The sequence below is a fragment of the Barbatula barbatula genome, assembly GCF_947034865.1.
Source record: "Barbatula barbatula genome assembly, chromosome: 21".
Classification (NCBI taxonomy): domain Eukaryota; kingdom Metazoa; phylum Chordata; class Actinopteri; order Cypriniformes; family Nemacheilidae; genus Barbatula; species Barbatula barbatula.
In genome coordinates, this window is record NC_136784.1 from 7,797,055 (window position 1) to 7,818,092 (window position 21,038).

Sequence of the window (21,038 nt, forward strand, 5' to 3'; positions counted from 1 at the left end):
CCAATAACTAAGGACAGCTCGACTAGGCAAACAAAAACTACCCGCGGAGGGTGGGCACACAAAACAGGCTTCTGAACGGGCTAACGCTCGAAACAGGAACAAGGCAGACACGAAACAGGGAATACGTCAAAACGAACCAGAGGGAACTGGAGCTTAATAAAGCGGAACACTAACGAGGGATGATTACAAAAGGAGCGTGACGGGCAGGTGACAGGAATGAAACACTGATGGGGAGATTACCGGGATCGTGAGGGAGGGGCCAAGGCACGAGACAGTAGGAGACGTAACATACACACAAGACATGGGACTCTCACGACCCTGTTAACAAGGCTCCAGAACTCTGGACAGGAAGGACAGGATCGTGACAACAAAATGGGTGATCTATCCAATGATTACCTAGGCACACACTGCATTCTATATATCAGTGGTTAAAAATTAATGACCTCAAAATTGCAGGGAAGTGAATTTGGTTAATAATTTAAGCATCTGACACAGATATATGGAGACCTGTTCCATATCCTGCCATCTTGATCTCTCTTTCTCAATTTCTCGCTCTCTTTGCCCCCTCCTCTGGTTTCTCCCCCCAATGTGAGACATAAATCAGTATGTCCCTTCCTGTTCGTAGCTGTTTAACAAAGTGATTGGCATTGACCTCTAGATTATCCCCTTGTCCTTGATAGATAGTATCTTACCTAAGGCATAGGATAACAAAGACAGTCTGCCCTGCCAGAGTCTGATAGCAGCCTGTGCTTTTGTTTATTGACAGATCCAGTCTGTGGCCTCTGGTGCTGCGCTAGACAATAGTTGGCAGGTCTTTAGCAAAAAAGGAGAAAATTGCTTAACCAGGTTGCTCCCCGAGCAAAATGTTGCTCATTCCTTTCTGACGTTTCTATGCTGTATTGTTCTTAAAGAGTGCAGCGAAAATGAAAAGGTGAGAAGATGAAAGACAGTGACTAGGCATCTGCCTCAGCTCGCATATAGTTCAGTTAGTGCACTGGCAAGGAATTTTATTTGACTTCAGTAAGGTGTGCTACCAAGGGCAGTTTGTCAGAATGTTTTCTTTGTAACTAGACGTTTATTGGCATTGATTATGTTGAAGGATTTTTGACTTTTTTTTGTTTGGAACATGCTTCTATCATTGAAATATTACTGTTCGTCTAGGAGAACGGATTACTTGTATACTTGGGTTCACAGAATTTATTATTGACTAAAATGCTGTCATAAAATTAAGGCTTCATATGCATAGGCAAAGGTCAGGAAATTATGGATACTTGGGGGGGATTGCAGTAGGGTGGAGTCCAAAGAGTGAAGGGGGCGGAGTTCCACCTCAAAATGTAGATTTCCATCTTAACTCTATGAAATGGACTCTGAACACTATGCATATTTCACACATAAAGTGCCATTTTTTCATTTATGGGTAAAAAATACAAAAGATCCCCAACTAGAGGTCCTATGGTGAATCTCAGTCATTTCTACCACTACATATGTCGTATAACGTTTGTATTATACTATAAGTAAATCGTTTACAGCCTCAGAAAAAATAAGGAGACAATTGCAAATTGTAATTTAATTACTATTTTGTAGATGTGTTGTGGTTATTCCAGTCCAGTGTCTGTTGAACTTTAACCATCCTCAGTAGTCATGCAACAGCAATGGGAAAGACTGACAGCATGACAAGACTACATGCTAAATACATGTACATATATTACTATTGTAATTGCAATATTTGAAATAAATGCAAATAGAAGCCATTTTTTTATTTGAAATTTGCAAGAAATTGTGTTAGTACTTCACAGAATGAAACAAAAATGATAATTTTACCTAAACAAAAACTTATTCAGAAAAACTGAAAATAACTTTAAATGGTCTCTTAATTTTGTGAGGCTGTATTCATGCATCTTTTCCATTTTTCAATACCGGTGTCAGTGCTGTACTAAAGCACACATTTTTTCATTTTAATAGCTGTTTAGCATTTTGACTACGTGGAAACTCTGTTCCAGCTGTGCCAGAACAAGGTTATACCTACTCAGTATCTGAATAAAAAAATGCCATAATTAAAGTAAAAAGCATCAAGGCCAACTCGTGAGTAATCACAAAGCCAGACTAGATTTGATTATTCATCAGACTTTGCTTTTGTACGGGGCGTGATAAAGCTTTCGGGTGGGTGTCTTGGATTTACCCTCCACTGAAAGGTAATGCTTACATACTACAACACTCTCCTGTCTTTGGATTTGACAGTGCCTTGCGGAGGGGTGTTGACGTTGCGCAAGGGGTCTATTTTGTCCCCCGGTTACCCGGAACCCTATGACAACAACCTCAACTGTGTGTGGAAGGTGTCGGTCCCCGAGGGAGCTGGGATCCAAGTGAGTAGAGGAGCCTGTTTGAAGTCCCGTTTCAGAGAAGACGCATCAGTGATGGAAATGTTGAAACTACATTAAAGGGAATTTCTAATGACCAATAAATTATGCACGAGGCAATGTTTAATTTAGAAATTATAAGACGTGGAGATCGACAAACTCAAATGCCTGTCTGTATCTTCACCTTGCCTTTGTTTCTCTTAATGCAGTAATGTGGTGCTTTGTTAGTATAGCGGTTTGTTGAATTCCCTGAGGGAATTCTGCGTGCCTTGTGATGAGATGGTGCTCAATAAATTGGCACACAGTGTCTTTGTTCTTTTGTTCTATCGCTTCTTTAATTATTTGTTTTCTTCTTTGTAAATCAGATACAAGTTGTGAGCTTCGCCACAGAACACAACTGGGACTCCTTGGACTTCTATGACGGTGCAGACAACAATGCACCCAGACTGGGCAGTTATTCAGGTAAGAGATTTTATTCTTGCATCAAGGCATTAAATGATTTCATTATGCACACATGGAACAAGCCTTATCCAATGTTAGCAGACATATTACATAAGATGTAAAACACAACAACCCTTGCTTCCTTACAAGAAATTAATCAAATGAAAGCATCGAAAATTCCTCAGCAGAACATGATATCCTTAATCGAGTCAAAGCCTGCAAAAAGTAAAACGGTTTTTAATATCTGGAGCCAGGAAGGACCAGAGGATGTGCATCATGCCGGTTTTGGCTAGCTAATTAATGACTGTGTCTGGCAGCACGTCTAATGGGCACCACATCGCTCAGCAGTTTATTTGTTTATAAACAGAGCGGCCAAATGAAGTACACTAATGCTAAGAGCTTGTCATCACTGGGCATTTATTGCTTGTTGGCCTTTTTGTTGAAAAGGGATAAGGTGGTAAGGTGTTTCTCAAACATGCATCTTAGAGACCGCCACTGCAGAGCACACATTTGGGGTCTCACCAATCTGACATGTTAAACCAGGACTGTTAAGGAGGAGAGATCTAAATTGTTCTGTAATAGATCAACAATTAACATTATCAAAACTAATGCAATAACTAATGTTAACAAATTTGTTGTAAATTGATACCAAAGATGTTTTCCTATGTTCAGACATTCTTCAGTATAATCTAAATTTAGTAAATAAATTTGCTTTGCAATTCCTTTTTTAGCCACAGCTGATGTAATGTTGACTGAGCATATATAAATAATAAAAAAATGCATAATCTGTGCGTGCAATCCGGTGCATGCCTAACGCAGTTTCTCTTTTATCAGGGACCACCATTCCTCAGCTGCTGAACAGCACGTCCAACAACCTCTACCTGAACTTCGTGTCAGACATCAGTGTGTCCGCTGCAGGCTTTCATCTGGAATACACAGGTACAGCACTGCAGTGGAGTCCAACAAGATTATGCTATCGATTCCTCCCAGATGAGGAACTGCATTCATGAAAGCATGACTGGACTGCATTGCAATACTTTGATTTGAGAGGAATTGTAGATGGATTATAAATGCTAAACATGTCAAGATTCGTAGATGGACAGGCAGGTAGATGGACTGTAGTGCGGGGACAATGCCGGAGCCATGGGCACATCAATGTTACGTCTTTTTTTGCACAACAAAAACCTCTTGTAGTGTATTTCCGTTGTTTAATCATTCTACATATTTATTTAATACTGGTAGAACAATTTGATAGGGTATTACACTTAAAAAATGTATCCTACATGTATTATTTAAGCTGGTAGGACTTTCTGACAAGGTATTTTTGCATTGTAAAATCATCCTACCTGTTTTGTCGTTAGGAATCTGAATCGATCAATTTGAAACGATGCCCAACCTTATATGCATTACACAGTATTTAGTTCAATTACATTTGAAGTAACTGTAATTAAATTACAGAAAAAATAAGAGTAATCCCTTCCCTTATTTTTTTAAGGAAAAGTAATTAAATTGCAGTAACTAATTACTAAGTAACTAGTAACACTCAACACTGGTTGGATGGATGGATGGATGGATGGATAAACAGACAGACATGAATCTCTCTACATTCACACAAATAACATCAGCTGCTGTGTCATGATTTAACTGTCACGTATTAAACCCCCTGAGGGATCAATGTATCATCTGCTCTTATTGTATCCGATAACATGAACCCAGCCCAGATATGTTCCATCTTCCCTTTATGGCAAGTCATCAAAGGAACAAATTTAAATGGAACAAAAGGAAGTCTTTGCCAACCGGCTTAATATCAAACCAGAATTCAGCCAAGTTATGTGTCTGGCTGCAGTTGCTGAGTCAGACACCTGTCAGACACAAAATAGAGCCAGGTGTCCACATTTACATCCATAACATAATAAGCCAGAAAACAGCCTCTCGAACCAAATGTTTTTCCATACCAGATTCTCACCGCTAAGCTGAATTGAAAATTTGGTCGTGTCAGAGTTCCACAACACACATACATTAGCTCTTATTCTATAGCTGCTATCCTATAGCTATTACAGTATGAAATATATTATCATTATGTGTCAACAGCTATTGGCCTGGATACATGTCCAGAGCCTCAAACGCCCACTTACGGAATTAAAGTGGGGGATCGATACGTGATCGGAGATGTTGTCATGTTCCAGTGTGAGCAAGGATATTCCTTACAGGTGAGGCCGATGCATGTTGTGAATCTGACCGGTGCATGACATGACCCCGTTTGACTACCATAACAGGCATGAGCGCCGCCTTGCAGATTTTTGCAGTTTTATCTGGCCACAGTGCTTTATGATTTGGAGGTGTTGATCTGTTTTGTTTTCATCTAGGGAAATGCTCATATCACTTGCATGCCTGGACCGGTGAGAAGGTGGAACTACCCTGTGCCGCTTTGCCTTGGTATGATTTTATAAAATGGATCTTGGAAAAGTTTTTTTTGTACCCCAGAAACAATTAAACATTAAGTGTGTTTACGTGTTCTGGTATCTAAAAGCTTCAGTGTACCATAAGTTGATTTGACTAAACATGTGGTGTCCGAGTTATAGAGTAAACGAGTTTACATGCAAAATGAAATAATATCGGCAACTATAAGAAAACAGTTTAAAAGCATTTACACATACTTCAACATAGTTAGCATAACATTTTGCATGTAGACACACTTATTAGTTTGATGTGTTTTCCTTTTAATCTGTAATTGAATAAGAGATGCCACAGTAGGTTACGTTGATGTTTGATTCATTTGTCTCTTCATTAAGCTTGCCTGGTCCCGGCAGCTTTTATTTAATTCAGAACCTGAATTATGATTACGTGATACATTATTGTGATGGATAATACAGTCTTCATTGAGGTTACTTTTAAAGAAAGACCCTGGATTCTTAATTATTTTATTTGGATCTGTTTCCAGTTTCAGCCTTACCCGAGCTAAACTCCCCAGCTCAATTTATTTAGCACATTCTAAATGCAAAAGCTCCCAAACCTACGAGTTTTTAAACATTTGTTTAAGGATGCTTTTTGCCCGGCTCAGATAAGAAAGGTAACACTAAGCTCGAGTACATCACTTTCCTCCTTTGCTGCATTTTAGGCAAGTGTAAAGTGTATTCTAAAAAACATTATTGTAAGGGGTGTTTTTTTCAAGTAGCACCAAACAAAAGTGGAAATATAATAAAACAGGCGGTTCTTCCATACAATCACACATTTGGTTGTCTGGAAGTTCTTCGGTGTTTACACTGTTCTTTAAAAAATCTATCACATGAATCCCTTGAAGTAATCTCACCATAATAAGGTAAGGGAAAGCACTTTAATTTTGGAAATATTACAATCTTCACCTTTAACATTAAAAAGGTCTTCATACACTTTGTTACTCCTGTGAGGTCTGAAAATTAGAAGTAGGTTTATTTCAATGAGAGATTTATTAGCATATGGTGCAGTGCAGTCTTTATTGTGACATTTAAAGATGTTTGCAGATCACCCACAAAATCATAGCATTAACATGAACAAGCTGTATACAACAAATAATGTCAAACAGTTGTGTGGGGGAAAAAGGTTGCTTCTTTGTACAGTATACAGTCTTTTGCCGAGTATTCCTCGCTGAGATACAATGGCTCGTGAGAGGTAATGACAAATATAGACATTCATTTCTATTTAAGGATGGCCGAGATGATGTGCTAGACGTCTCTCACTTCACTGCGTCAATCCCTTCCATTTCTGAAACGTCCTGTGTAGCCGGCAGGCTTTTCTGCGAGACCAGGTTTCCTGAGATCAATATGTCACTGATTGCAAGTCTTCCTGTTTATCTTCTATATTGCCTTGGCTCAGGTTTGAGTTGGCCGTCCCTTGACCTGCCCAATCCCCTTTTCCCTACTTTTGAATGTAGTTTAAAACCCTACATTACTAATGTATGCATCAACATGATCCAGTCTATCCTACAGCAAAATGCTTTTGAACTGGTCCTGTATCTTATACAATAATTTAGCAAGGCGATTCCCATCATATGAACCTAATGCAAAATGTAGGGCTGTCAAACGATTAATCGCATCCAGAATAAAAGCTTGTGTTTACATAATATATGTCTGTGTACTGTGCATATTGATTTTGTATTAATTAAAACATATGCATATATTTGCATGTGTATATTTAAGAAAAATATATCATGTAAAAATGTATAAAGATTAGATATAATCTAAATTATTGGTACATGTAAATAAATACATGTACATCTACATATTTCCTGTGTATGTTTTAGAAATACAAAATTTAAATGCTAAGTACACAGACATATATTATGTAAATATGATCACATAACCCCAATTTTATCAACCCTTCACTGGCTACCCATTAAGTATCATATTGACTTTAAAGTTCTTTTAATCACTTATAAAGCCTTAAAGGGTTTAGCCCCTACCTACCTAACAGAGCTTCTATCATACTACAACCCATCACGCTCTCTAAGATCTCAAAACGCAGGACTTTTGATAATACCTAGAATAACTAAATCCAACAAAAGGGGTCGAGCTTTCTCATATGTAGCACCTAAACTCTGGAACAGCCTCCCTGATATTATTCGAGGATCAGACACACTCGCCCAATTTAAATCTAGATTAAAAACGCATCTTTTCAGCCAAGCATTCACTTAATGCAAATATGCTAAATAAACCACCAGGAGATGCTGACATTAGATATTATTTTACTAGAATAATTGGATTTATTATATAAAACACCATGTAGTGTGTTTTACCCTTTCTTGGGTTTTTCGTTTTTCCCCTGTAAAGCTGCTTTGGAACAATGCAAATTGTGAAAGGCGCTATATAAATAAAATTGAATTGAATTGAATTAAACACTTTTATTCTGGATGCGATTAATCGTGATTAATCGTTTGACATCCCTAGCAAAAATGTATCCAAAAATAAATATCTCTAATGTTTTTTGTCTCAGATGTTGCTTTATTGTGCTAGATTCCTCAAATTATACAAACTAAGAGTCTTTGGTTTCTCAGACTGTATTAAAAACTTTAGAAATAACCTGGTTACACAACACTATGTGGGTAAGTAAAACTAATCTTTATCTGGATATTTACAGCCCATTGTGGTGGGGCCTTGAAGGATGTTAGCGGAGTGATTCTGAGCCCTGGTTTCCCTGGCAACTACCCCAGTGGTCTGGACTGCACCTGGATAGTGACGCTTCCTACTGGCTTTGGTACATGAATGTCATTAAACAGCACTGAAATAAGCCAACTGCTGTGGGACACTGACAGTCTTTAACCACTTTCAGTAATCATTGTTGAAATGTTGTCTAAGGAATCCACGTGCAGTTCATGAACTTCTCCACTGAGGCAATCCACGACTACCTGGAGGTCCGAAGTGGGCCGTCTGAGACTGGTACGGTGATTGACCGGTTCAGTGGGCCGCAGGTTCCCGAGTCGCTGTTCAGCACCACGCATGAAACCAGTTTCTTCTTCCACAGTGATTATTCGCAGAATAAACCTGGATTTCACATTACATACCAAGGTGAGGAATTTAAATAAAGAAGTTTTCCGGTAATAAATAATTAACAAATAATACATTAGATTTAAGTAAAATTTTATATATATTTTATTTATTTATATATAGGCCTATATATATACATTTTTTTATTTGTCCCCAGCCTATCAGCTTCAGAGCTGTCCTGACCCCCGACCTTTCAGGAATGGGATTGTGATAGGCAGCGACTTTAGCGTGGGCATGACAGTGTCTTTCGAATGTCTACCTGGTTATTCGCTCATCGGAGAGACCTCTCTGACCTGCCTCCACGGCATCAGTCGGAACTGGAACAATCCTATACCACGCTGCGAAGGTAGCTTCATCGGCATACAATTTGAAGCCGGTTGAGGTTTCTATATATACTGTCTTAATGCGGTAATAAAATTAAATGACCCTAGTTTTTCATGCGTGCGACTGCTCATTTTAAGTTATTATAAAAGTGTCAGCAGTTGCTTACAGCTGATGACATTATACGCTGATGTTAGAGATATGCCAGCGAGTGAGATTTATTGCTTTATTTCAACAATATTACAACAATGTTAAACAGTGCCACGCATCTTTATGGAGAAAGCATATTCTCAATGGCCCCGTGGTCAACATAATTTCCCAGAACACACTGAATCATACTAGAACCATCACAGCTGAGAGACTCCATTTAAGAGATAATGCCCAGTGGTGTGGATGGAGTACAGACAATAGTTCAATAAAGAAATATTTCTTGTTAGTGATGTCACTAACACATTTTTATTTAAGTTTTCGAGCAAAAATGTCTAGTGATAGATTTGTTACCAAGACATGCTACATTTTAGAAATTTAATTCACTTCATAGCTAAAGGCCTGTTTCACACCAGGATTGATGACTATAAAATTGACTATAATAATAATGACTTTATTATAATAGTATCCACATCAACGGCCGGTGTTTTTTTATTTATCTTTCTTCTAAAGCTCTGTGTGGTGGAAACATCACTTCGATGAATGGCACCATCTTTTCCCCTGGTCACCCAGCTGAGTACCCCAACTTCCAGGATTGTGTGTGGAGCGTGAGGGTGCCCCCTGGAAATGGCATCTACATCAACTTCACTGTCCTCAGCACAGAACCCATCTATGACTACATTACTGTTTGGTAAATGGTTGTGATTGTGTCATGATGAACTTCAATTTTAATGTTTTAGGGCTTTTTAAGCAGACGTAAAAGTTTTTAAGCACGTTTTCTATTTAGTAATAATTATATTTAGGTAGGCCTATATATACAGTACAGTCACAGAAAAATGAATAGACCTATTCAAAATATTTTCAGTTTTTCTGAACGTACTATTCATAGGTGTGCTTTAAGGTAAAATTATAATTTTTTGTTTAATTCTGCAAACTACTAACAATATTCTCCCAAATTTCAAATACAAATATTGTTTCTATTTGCATTTATTTGCAGAAAATGAATGCAGGAGAAACAGGTCAAAATAACAGAAAAGATGCTCTGTATTTTTTCAGACCTCAAATATTGTAAAGAAAATAAGTTTGTGTTCACTTTAAAAAAATACAACAAATATATTTGTATATTTATTTAGGAAAGGTTAAAATTTTTTAGATGGTAACTGTTTTATTGCGGTTTACATGTGTATTGTCATGCTGTCAGTCTTCACGTGGCAGTTGGATGACGTTGGATTTAATTTTGTTGAAATTCAACAGACAATCCACTTGAATGGCCACAATACATCTAGAAATGCTTATTAAATTACAATTCTAAATGGTTTCTTATGTTTTTCCCACAGCTGTATATTATATATTCAGATATACTTCAAGACATCTAAAGGCTATAATACACTACACGACTTTTGCTCAGATTTTGCTCTGGACTTGTCTAGTTTTGGATGTCTAGTTTTCTGTTCAGATTTTAAAAGTCTTGTAGTGTAGTCAAGCCATAAGATGGATCACAACAAAGAACATCATAACATAAATTATACATGAATACTTTTAGTTCCTAATACTGATTTTGTATTAGTTGTATACCTTCCCCACAGAGGTTTTCTGTGTTAATTTCCCTTCTGAGTTTTGTCTTTTGCCAACATTTCAAAAAAGGTTTTGCTAATTGGCTATACTTTACTTTATTTGCTTTCTACGGACACTGGTTTTCTCCTAATGGAAATTATGCATATTTTCTTTGGTGTCTTAGATGCGCATGTTCGACTTTAGATGTGTCTTCAAACAAGTCAAATTCCTCTGCGGTTTAGTAGCACCTACAGTATATAATTACATTAGCACGGAATAGTCAAACAACAATTTGGATTGTATACTTGAAGTTCTTTGAGGAAAAAGTCCCTAAATGAATCTCCCAGGGATTAGTGTTAGAGCGAAGATATTTCTGTAGCACTTTTGAAGCTGCTGATGTATATCTTACTGCGGATAATCTAAAGCACTGCAGACGGCAGGAGGGAGCCAGGATCCGTGTCCTTGCAGAGTTAATTTAGGCCAGTTGGCTGTTTGGAAGAGCAGAAGCTTTGAATAATTGTCCACAGCATCGTTTTGACACCCAGTTGCGGGGGACATCAAATAATGCATTGAGTGAATTCCAAGATGAATCCAAAAATGTATGTCATCTGTGCTCTTTTCATTTCAGAGGTCCCGCTTGTTTAAGAAAAATTCCAGAGGGTACATTTATTTATTAATGGGTCCAGCACACCCCGCACTCCATGCAGTGTTAAATAATGTATTTTCAGCACATACAGAGCTTATATTATTACTGCATTTATTTCTTTGCTCTGAATTTAGATTGAAGTATTTAAGCTCTTTGTTGCTGGGCTTCAGTCTCGAAACATGCTCAACACACGTGCACATACAGTACAATCTTGCACTTTCTGTGGGAGCTACATCCATTCCTTAGTGTGCTGCTCCCAGTGACCACATCATGTATCATAGGTGACCTAGATAAAACAGTGTCCTCTGGTTCATTAGTCCAACCCTATCGCTCAAGTGCAAAACGAAGACTTTTAACACAAAGTCGCGATGCTCTTTTTGCTTGGCTGGCCTGTTGTGAAGACAGAGATAACTTAATAAACCACGCGACACAGAGAAATGCCTACCTATTTTGGAGAGACTCGCTTTCCTTTTAGTCAATAATAGGAAAAATATTGCAGTCTTCACTTAAAGTCCCATTTTAGACGGCATTGCTCGTAAAAGCAGCGTTCAGCAATATACTGAAGATCAGTCTTCTGCTATGAAGCACATCGTTTATTTGCTTTGTGTTTAATTGTATTGCCGTTGTTTTTGCTGGGCCACTGAGTTAAAGTCTAATTTTAAGAGAATGTGGTTCATAAAAGCAAGCCTAAGTGATATGCCACAGCATAGATTAGTTTGAAACTATAAAATGTTGAATTTATTAGTCTGGGGTCTAATAGCAGAGTTATTTTTTGGGACCACTGTATAAGTCTTCATTGGATAGGTTTCAGACAACATAATTTGGGTGTAATTCTCTAAAAACGAATCACAAATCTTGATAGAAAGATGGCATATAGTTAATACATAAATATGAAGCATTATGCACTGAAATGGTTTGTGCACATATGTGTGCATTTGTCCATTTCTTTATAAATGGCTCTTATTACCAACATTCATATAATTAATGCAACATGTGACTATGAATTAAAACGTTTTATTTTATAATGTTTTAGGGATGGTCCAGACCAAAGTTCCCCGCAGATCGGTCAGTTCAGTGGTAACACAGCCTTGGAGTCCGTCTACAGCACGTCTAACCAGATCCTCATCAAGTTTCACAGCGACTTCAGTGGGAGTGGCTTCTTTGTGCTTAGTTACCATGGTAAGACCCACCACGCACTCTCAGCAGCCCACTCATGCCCCGGCGGTCTCTGCTTACCTTTTACCCACTTACTATTGGGTTATATCCACACCTATAGCAGACTGTTTACAATGCAAACTGTGATTAAAGCAGATTGAACAGACTGTGGGAAACTGAATGTTATTACACTTATCCATCCCTGTTTAATGGGTTCTAAACGAGTGCATGTTTCATCTTTAGACCTTGTATCCTCATGTATATGTAAACCCCACACTTTACATAAACTACTGCTCAGGATTGGTTTATTTTATTCTTAGTTCTTAAATGTGTAAGATGGTTTTCAAGCCCTGAGCCAACGATCAGGGTTGGAAAATTGCTTGCCTTCTGTTTTGTCAATAGTGTCATTTCTTTTAAGTTCACATCTCGACCCACACATGCAGTTTCTGATGCACAAGCACTCAGTGACTTGCATTTACACTGATTATATCGATGTAAGTTGGGCCTCTGAGCAGTGTTTATGGGCTTTCATATTGATCCACGGCCTGTGTCAGCTGTCACTCAAATCTTAACCATTCTTAAACTCATTGAGGGCACATTATCGTTCCAGACTGTAAGTCAAGCCAAAAGCATCAAACCACTTATTTTAAGTTTCCTTACCAGTCCTTTTGGATTAAACTGCAGGTTTTCTGTGTGTACCGTAGTTATTCAAGGCTGCGATGTGCTTACCTGTCAAAGAGAAAGAATCATCTATTTATTCAGATTTGCCCTGGCAATATACCCCGCTCCATCATAATGAGTGAAGCTTGGATTCCATTTGCTAAAAGAGTCTAAAAGACAAGTTTATTTCCAACCAACTGCTTTGTAATGAATTTCCAGCCATTAAATGGATATATTCATCTGGTATTTATTACGTTATCTAATCATATAACGGCTCTGTTGCTAGTCCGCTCTCTGATATTGCATCCTCCGTTGTTAGAAGCCAATTTGACCAAAGCAGCTTAGGCAAGAATCTATAGAATATGATTATGAGTATGAAATGGGCTCTGTAATGCAGAGATCATGACATTCAAATTCACTCAGATTTGTTAGTGGGGTTTTACTCAATATTCCACCCAGACACCAAGGACATCAAAGAGGCATCTGTGAGTGAGAAGCACTAGGCAGTCCGTTTTACAAACGTAATTTTGAAGTTTCATTCTGATGGCTCTCAGAAACACACTATCTAGTTCTGCTTCCCCAGTGCTTGATTTATCAAAGGAAAACCACAGTCAAGTAACAAAAACAATCTAGACAGAAGAAAACAAGTGTTTATAATTGCATAAATTTAGAGGCAGATTTAACAGTTTTTGTAGTGGTGCAGTAAATCTACTAGTATGTCACGCGGCATAAACATACAAGCATGGAGGCCACCATTATTGTTTGGGGAATACTCGCGCATGCCTTCAGAGTTTACATGGAAACGATAATGCCGTAGTTTTTAAAAATTTGCACTTTATGACCCATTTTCTAATGTTTGCATTTTCAGTCCCCCAAAATGCCATTTTCGTGGCAGCCAAAAGTTTTTAGTTTTTAGTTGAAACCGGTCAAATGTAAACGGCCTCTAAATGCGCTAAAATAGGGATGTCAAATATCTTCGTCATCCAGTGCAATTATTTTTAGTAAATTTGGTTCATTTTAAATATAGTCTCAAACACAAAAGTCTGGCCACAATAAACACTGTGTAGTGTAATTTCTTTGTCTTTTGTTTAGCTTTTTGTTTTTGTTTTATTGTTCTGTTTTGTTTAACCTTAGCCTGTTACGACTTAAAGCTATTTCACACTGATCCAACAAATACCAATGTTGTTGAATCAGTGTGAATTAGACTTTATACACCGCATACATTTTCCTTATCAAAGCCATGGTTCTTCGTCGGAAGTTAAAGGACTTTAGTCACATGGGTTTCGATCAGATCTTCTGCCCACAGTTCTCTGGATGCCCCTTTCATTGCTCTTCCAGTTTCCCCAAACACAACGCTGATCTCATCAGAAGACAAGCTGAGGAGGAGCCACATGCTAAGTGAGCTTCAGTAGTTAATTAGTGTCTTTTCAACCATGCCTTCTGAAAGCTAAACTTGGCTCGCCATTAGACGTGAGAAGACAAAGCCAATGTCTTCTGTCTCCATTTATCAGCTTCTGATGTCCTTAAGACTGAGAGCTCAAAGGCTTCTGATATCCATCTTAATCGGCCTGAATTTTCGACAATTACTTCATGTCAAACCTCGAATCAGCACGTCAGCTCCGAGGTCCTGTTGCCTTCCCAGATTTCATTAACACCAGAATAATTAATGCGACAATTTCGCAGTGCAAAGCTACTCTGTAATTATCATCAACGCGCACAGCTATCTATATATTTGCATGGGATAGGCAGCAGCGTTGTTATTCTCGCACAACAAATGCATTACTCTTGCAATCCATATCCGGATAAATGTTTAGTTAATTCTATCTCTTCTTAAGTGATTTGCACATTATGTAAGTATGTTGTTTGTGTTATGTTCTTAGCGGTTGTACCAACTGTGACATGCTTGTTAGGGCATACTGTATGTCTGCTGTGAATTCAGAGATTTTAGTGATTGTTAAAACTATTCTGATGTGGCTAAGGGGCGCAGAGGGTCAGTGGTTGCTCAGGATCTCTGAAGCAGGACCCTTGGTGATCTGGGCTAATAGCGTATAGGCAACAGTTTTATCTTTTAACCAATAATACTATTATCCAGTAGTAGTGTAATAGTAAATACTGTAAATACCAAGTTTTCCCGGAACGTTTGAACTCAATTGCTTTCGAAAGTCTACACACTCTCCAGAAGAACAGAAAATATATATTTGAAGGGCATTTGTAACTCTTTCTCAAAATATGTTATTTTGTGTTACACAGTAAAAGTCATACACAGGTTCTGAACGGTTAAATAAATGATGACAGAATTTTTTGGGGGGGGTGAACTCTCGTCAAATTTTTGCATCTGACACACAGAATGCATGAAGGACATTCAATCTCTGAAATCTTTGTAATCTTCTTTTGCAGCCTACCAGCTACGAGTGTGCCAGCCTCCACCAGAGGTGCCAAACGCAGATATCCTGATGGAGGACAATGAATTAGAGATAGGTATGAATACTGTACATTTTTAGTGAAAGTGATTTTACACTTTTAACTAGGAACCATTTATCTGTAATGTTTTCAATAGCTAAACATGTCTATTCTGGTTTAATGAATGTTTTGATACTTTTAGGCATTGCTCCGCAAGCTGAAGCATTAGGAAGCGCACACTTTCATTTTGGGCTTATAATCCGTGTAACTTTCTAAAACAACAGGCGTTGCCTTAAACTGGTGCTTGATAAATAAGGCCAGCTGTACTGTAAACGAGAGAGATTCACCCTTCCCTGTTGCCTAGACACGGGCACAGCATAAGAAGGTTACTCTGGACACTCCAACGCATCATGCGTTCAACAATCTTCAGATGCTCAAGCTTGATTATTTTAAGATACAGGCGCTGGGGTGGATGATGTTGTGGGGGTGTTGTCATGCAAACAGAATAGAAGCAATTTATTAGACGCTGCTGTATACGCTGCTGTTTTACACCTCAATCATCAACTCTTCAAATTTACCCTTAAAATATATATTCATCACCCCTCACTTACAGAATCTGCCATCTATTTCCATTAAAGCCATGCGGGTTAGCTGTCTCACGTAATTAAACAGTCATTTAATCATCGCAACTCATTTTCTCTCTCTCTCGATCTCAGGTGATATTATCCGCTATCGATGTCATCCTGGATTTACCATGGTGGGCAGTGAGATTATAACATGCCGGTTGGGAGAGAGACTGCAGATGGACGGACATCCACCTTCCTGCCAAGGTGAGTACACTTTTCAAGCCCTTTTTACAGCACAGGCCCACCAGCTTTCATTTTACCAGGATTACGTGGCTAACGCATCTTTTATACGCCAGCCCTCCACAGCGTAGGCTTGAATAAGAGGTTAAAGGTGTACAAAAGTGTAGCCGTGGAAACGACCAGCCTCCGTCCACAAGTAAATCACAGGATATTGAGAAAGCAAGGCTATGGGCTCAAATCACTCAGACAAGTATCATATATGTAATGGAGGGTAAAATGTGATCAGAAGCCGTATTGCTCATAGGCCATGAAGAACTCAGTCATTGGCTGTCACCGTCCCTTCCCTCAGTTTGCGTGTTGATGAGCGATGCGGTTCTCGCAGAGTTTAGTGGCTCAGACAGCTGCTGCCATTAATCTTTCATGGCTCCATCCTTCTCTCCGCTTTCCCACGAGAGAGCACTCACTTTGTTAGAATTTGTCCTGTGCTTAGATTCAGGAAAGTGCCTGGAAACGGTAGCTCAATCATTTGTCATGCACATTAAAACAGTTTCAGAGCGGAAGAAAAGGAGTGACTTCCGATGAAGTGTTTTTTGCAGACTATGGGACATTTCGAGCATGAAAAATTGCAGATTAATTTTTTTAACAGTGTTATTTCCCACCTTTGACATTTTTGAAGAAATATGGAATCAACAGACAAATTGTTGTTGTTTTTTTTTACTTTGGTTTAATATTTTGTTGTATAATACAAAGACATTTATACGTTTGAAAGAAATCTAGCCCAACACTCGAATAAAGCAAAGCATTTTAAATACAGTATAAGAAATATGTTAGGTTTCAAGTTCAAAGAGCTGTGAGTTTTTTTAAACAGTAACTTAACAGACTGCCTGAGAAATAGAAGAATAGTTTAAAGTGGCCGTAACTATCTCATGTTAATCTTGAGTACTTACAGAATATCGTACCCTGTCAGTAAAGTCTTTAGTTTGATCACATTTATAAAAGACAGATACAGCTGTACGACTATTTCCAAATGCGGGGAGGTGGAACTTAAGCACCTGCGCACAGTGGCGCAACTGCACATTTTCTGAGAGGTATGCAAGATCAGTTTTGGCGCAGCTCGTGCTGTTTGCAGAAGACACATCTGCTCGCGTTATATGAAGAACGCGGGCCTGACTTTCAAACTGAACAGCTCGCATGGAACGGGGAAGACGCGTCTTGAGATACATGAAGAGTCGGAAAACTAGCTTATATGTCTGATATTGCAACACTTAACATCTTTAATGACCTTCTCAGATTCTTCTGAATGTAATCATAAAACTCATTACTGAATATACTGCAAACCCCATTTTTGTGCCACTGCTTGCGAACCTATTACAGACAAAACACAGACCTGTTTGGCATCGTTTAGCGCTGGGACCGTCGCTCCATATTTCAGTTTCAAACGCACTGCAAATCCAGCGTCATATCCACCGTTTATATATTGTAATATTTATCACCCAAATGCAGTGAACAAACAAACACAGCTGAACTTCGTGATCGTAGTGCTCTCTCCTCCATTACACACCACACATATTAAACAACAAATTATTTAGTTTAGAAAGAAAACATATCTGAAATAGTAGATGATCATTTACTCCCCCTCTTGTCATTTCAAACCTGTATGACTTTCTTTCTTCTGCAGAACACAAAAGAAGATATTTTGAAGAATGTGAATACCCATTGACTTTAGATTTGTGTCCGTACAATAGCAGTGGTTACCAACATTCTTCAAAATATCTTATTCTGTGTTCTGTGGAAGTTATACAGTTAATACAGGTTTGAAACGACAAGAGTCAGAACCATCTAAGACAAAACAGAATTTCCATTTTTGCTCTTTTTATATAAATAGCTCTTTTTAATACTGTAAATATGATAAACCGTAATTGCAAAAAAGCTTGAAGTAAAGTTTGTTGAGAGAGCATTGTTTCATGATGTAATACAATGAAAATTATTTTGTGGCACAAATGCTTTTTGGAGCCATGCCGTTTGTATAGACAATTGCTTTGTTAAAAAGGAATACACAGTTAAATGTGTGCTGTTTGTTTATTTCCCACAGTGCAATGCCCTGCTCATGATGTTCGATTTGATTCATCTGGTGTGATTCTGAGTCCGGGGTACCCAGACAGTTACCCCAACCTACAGATGTGTTCATGGAGCATCAACGTGGAGAAGGGTTACAATATCACCCTGTATTTTGAGTTTTACCAGACTGAGAAGGAATACGACATTCTAGAAGTCTTTGATGGTAGATGTTTTCTCCTTTAAACTTGGCTATTGTTAATGTTTTTGAGGTTTCATTCATATTGTTTTACAGTAGTTGTTAGAATATATAGGCCTTGCTATTGTAATGATACCACCAGCACATCAGCGTATTTGCAGTCTATTATTGTGCATTCAGCATTATTTTCATGTTATTCGTGACTATAATAACAGACTTCCGACTTCCCATTTTTGGGTCACGACTCATCTGCATGAGCTGAACCACTGGTCTAATAAGTCTGTATATTCTACCAGTCGTGCCCATTCACTCTTATTACAAACGCTTTGTCTGCTCTTGCCATTTTCAGGATATTTCCCAAAAGAAATTTCAAGAGCAACGTTAGATTGTGTTCCCCTAAAGCGCCAACCTACTTTTATGAGTTTCATCTTTTCTGACAGGTATAATTTGATGTAACAGTTCTCCTGCAAATTGTCCTCTCTTGCCTCTCCTTTCTTTTTTTGTTTGAAGGGCCCACAATTCACAGTCAGACACTGGCTACCCTGAGCGGTGACCTGCCCACGCCCTTCAACATCACCACCACCGGCCATCAGCTTCTCCTGCGCTGGTCAGCCGACCATGGCACTAATAAGAGGGGGTTCCGCATCCGCTATGTCGGTGAGTATCAAAGTATGTATCCATTTAAATCTCTTTATTGCTTGCCAATTTGAGGCCGCATGAATATTTTGGGAGCGTGTGTGTATGGGTAGTTGACTTAAAATACTTTGGTAAAGTTAAGAGTATACTTCATTTAGAGCTATTTTAACAAAATTCATTAAGCTAATTGTTTTAGGATTATTGTACGTGCAGGTTTTGAACTCGTATTATTTGAGAGGAATTTTTGTACAAGAAATATGACACCTGGCGAACGATATAAATAATGAAAAGTTTTGAAATAATGAAAAACGTTCTACTTATGGTAATGATAATCTTAAATATGGGTCGTTGACAAATAAACCGTAAAGGTGTCTTATAAGTTGACACGGAAAAATTTTGAAAATACTATTGTTTTATATTGTTCATATAATATGTATATTTATCATATTAAAGAACGTAAGAGAGATTTATCTTTATTGTTAGTTTATTTCAAAATACACAAGTATTGATGTCCATGAGCATCTTACATGCGTCAGCTTCCCATACAATTTTATCAGAATTGCGTGTTCATGTGTACGTGTGCATGTAAGTGCATGTTTCCGTGCAGATTACATTTCTGTGTAAATATCTTGTCTGTTTAACTTGGCTTTAAACAAGACATGCATTGCTTGATGGAATTATTTTGTCTTCTACATCCCAGAGAGAAGTACACACTTTCTTACTTCGGAGTCTAGCTTATGTATGTTTGACAGCTGACCTCTCTAGCTGGGGCTGTGCTCTTTACAGACTCTTGGAAATCATTCTGACAACAAGAAGGGGCTGAGACCCACTAGCCCAGTAGTGCAATGTTAAGTGATAATACAGTCGCCTCTGTGGATGTCAAACACACCTGGGGACTTCAAACGCACATTGCTCTTCACCTTTTCATATTATAACAATTATGCCGCATTTTCTAAATATCTTTTTTCAAAAGAGACCAACATTATGAATCTCAACCGAACTGTTCAGGAACTGCAGCCAAAATTTGACTGGTAGTTTCTATTTGCTACCCCGTGTGTCAGAAGATTTCCTCTCAGTCGGTGTCTTTCTATCTGTGCTTGGAAACGTAGTTTCAATCTGCGAATTGTATAAACTGTCCTTCCATCAAAAGACTTCGGGTTCTTCCAGAAAGGCCATTATCGCCTGAGGGCACCAGCACCGCTGAGCTTAACTTTACTTTTCCATCGCAAGTCCTAAACCCAGAATTAATTTTGTTTGGCCCACACAAATCCTGGCTGAATGTACATTAAACCCAGGCCTGGAGTGAACTTCTCCAGTGAAACTTCTCTGCCCATTTAAGACTAAAATAGCTTTCTCCTCTATGACTGGTGCCGGTAGAATAAAGTATTTTAGGCTGTGCTTCAGACTACCTTTGAACTGAGATGAAATGAGAGCTGGCACCCCATGTTCGCATTGTTTTTTTAATACTTTAACGTACTGTCAGTAGTTTTCTTCTTAAAATCAATGATGAATGTCTTGTTCATTTCAATAGGTATAAGAGAATTTCCACTTGTGCGTGTTAACGCTTTGTTTCAGTTCAAAGGCCGAGTTTCAGTTTGAATTCCTCTGTCTTCTGTGAGACTTGGCAAGACCAAACGTACGATTATGAAAGGCTCTTTCTGTTTGAGTTTTTTTGGTCGCTGTCAAGCTGAGTTTGATTGACATGGTTATTGATATGTGTGTTTGGTTTCCAGCAGAGTGTGTGACTTGCATTGCCCTCAGAAAGTATTCAATGTTCTCATAGTTTGATCCTGTCAGATTTGAAAACATTGAAATATATATATTTTTCATCTTTCTTCACAAAAGATTAATTAAATATATGTATCTTCTATAGTGTTCGGAGTTCAGACTCTGGCTTACTTTCCTCTGAAGTCATTCCTTATTGCTTTTGCCATATGTTGTGGGTCATTTGAGGTCTCTGTATTAAATGCTATAAAATGATGTTCCTCTGGGAATCAGCTTCAATCTTGTTCTGTTTATAGCTTTTTCATATTTTGAAAGGAACAGTTCACCAAAAAAAGACTTGTCTTGATTTACTCACCATCAAGTTGTTCAAATTTGTAAAAAAACCCTGCAAAACCACTACGTTTTCAGAAAATGGAA

At 38.2% G+C, this 21,038-nt stretch overlaps 1 protein-coding gene across 1 annotated transcript in view; it reads left to right on the forward strand.

Annotated features, from left to right (window-relative positions):
• The window catches only part of csmd3b (CUB and Sushi multiple domains 3b), a gene marked incomplete at both ends in the record, with an annotated part of 310,902 nt that overhangs the window by 240,416 nt on the left and 49,448 nt on the right, over positions 1-21,038 (forward strand). Inside the window, 14 exons of the mRNA XM_079485065.1 lie at positions 2,239-2,363; positions 2,723-2,819; positions 3,633-3,737; positions 4,890-5,008; positions 5,165-5,234; positions 7,911-8,027; positions 8,129-8,338; positions 8,475-8,663; positions 9,299-9,476; positions 12,019-12,164; positions 15,198-15,278; positions 15,917-16,030; positions 18,099-18,287; positions 18,771-18,917. Of these exons, the coding sequence (XP_079341191.1) occupies positions 2,239-2,363; positions 2,723-2,819; positions 3,633-3,737; positions 4,890-5,008; positions 5,165-5,234; positions 7,911-8,027; positions 8,129-8,338; positions 8,475-8,663; positions 9,299-9,476; positions 12,019-12,164; positions 15,198-15,278; positions 15,917-16,030; positions 18,099-18,287; positions 18,771-18,917 (1,887 nt within the window). The remainder of the gene's footprint in view (positions 1-2,238; positions 2,364-2,722; positions 2,820-3,632; positions 3,738-4,889; positions 5,009-5,164; positions 5,235-7,910; positions 8,028-8,128; positions 8,339-8,474; positions 8,664-9,298; positions 9,477-12,018; positions 12,165-15,197; positions 15,279-15,916; positions 16,031-18,098; positions 18,288-18,770; positions 18,918-21,038) is intronic.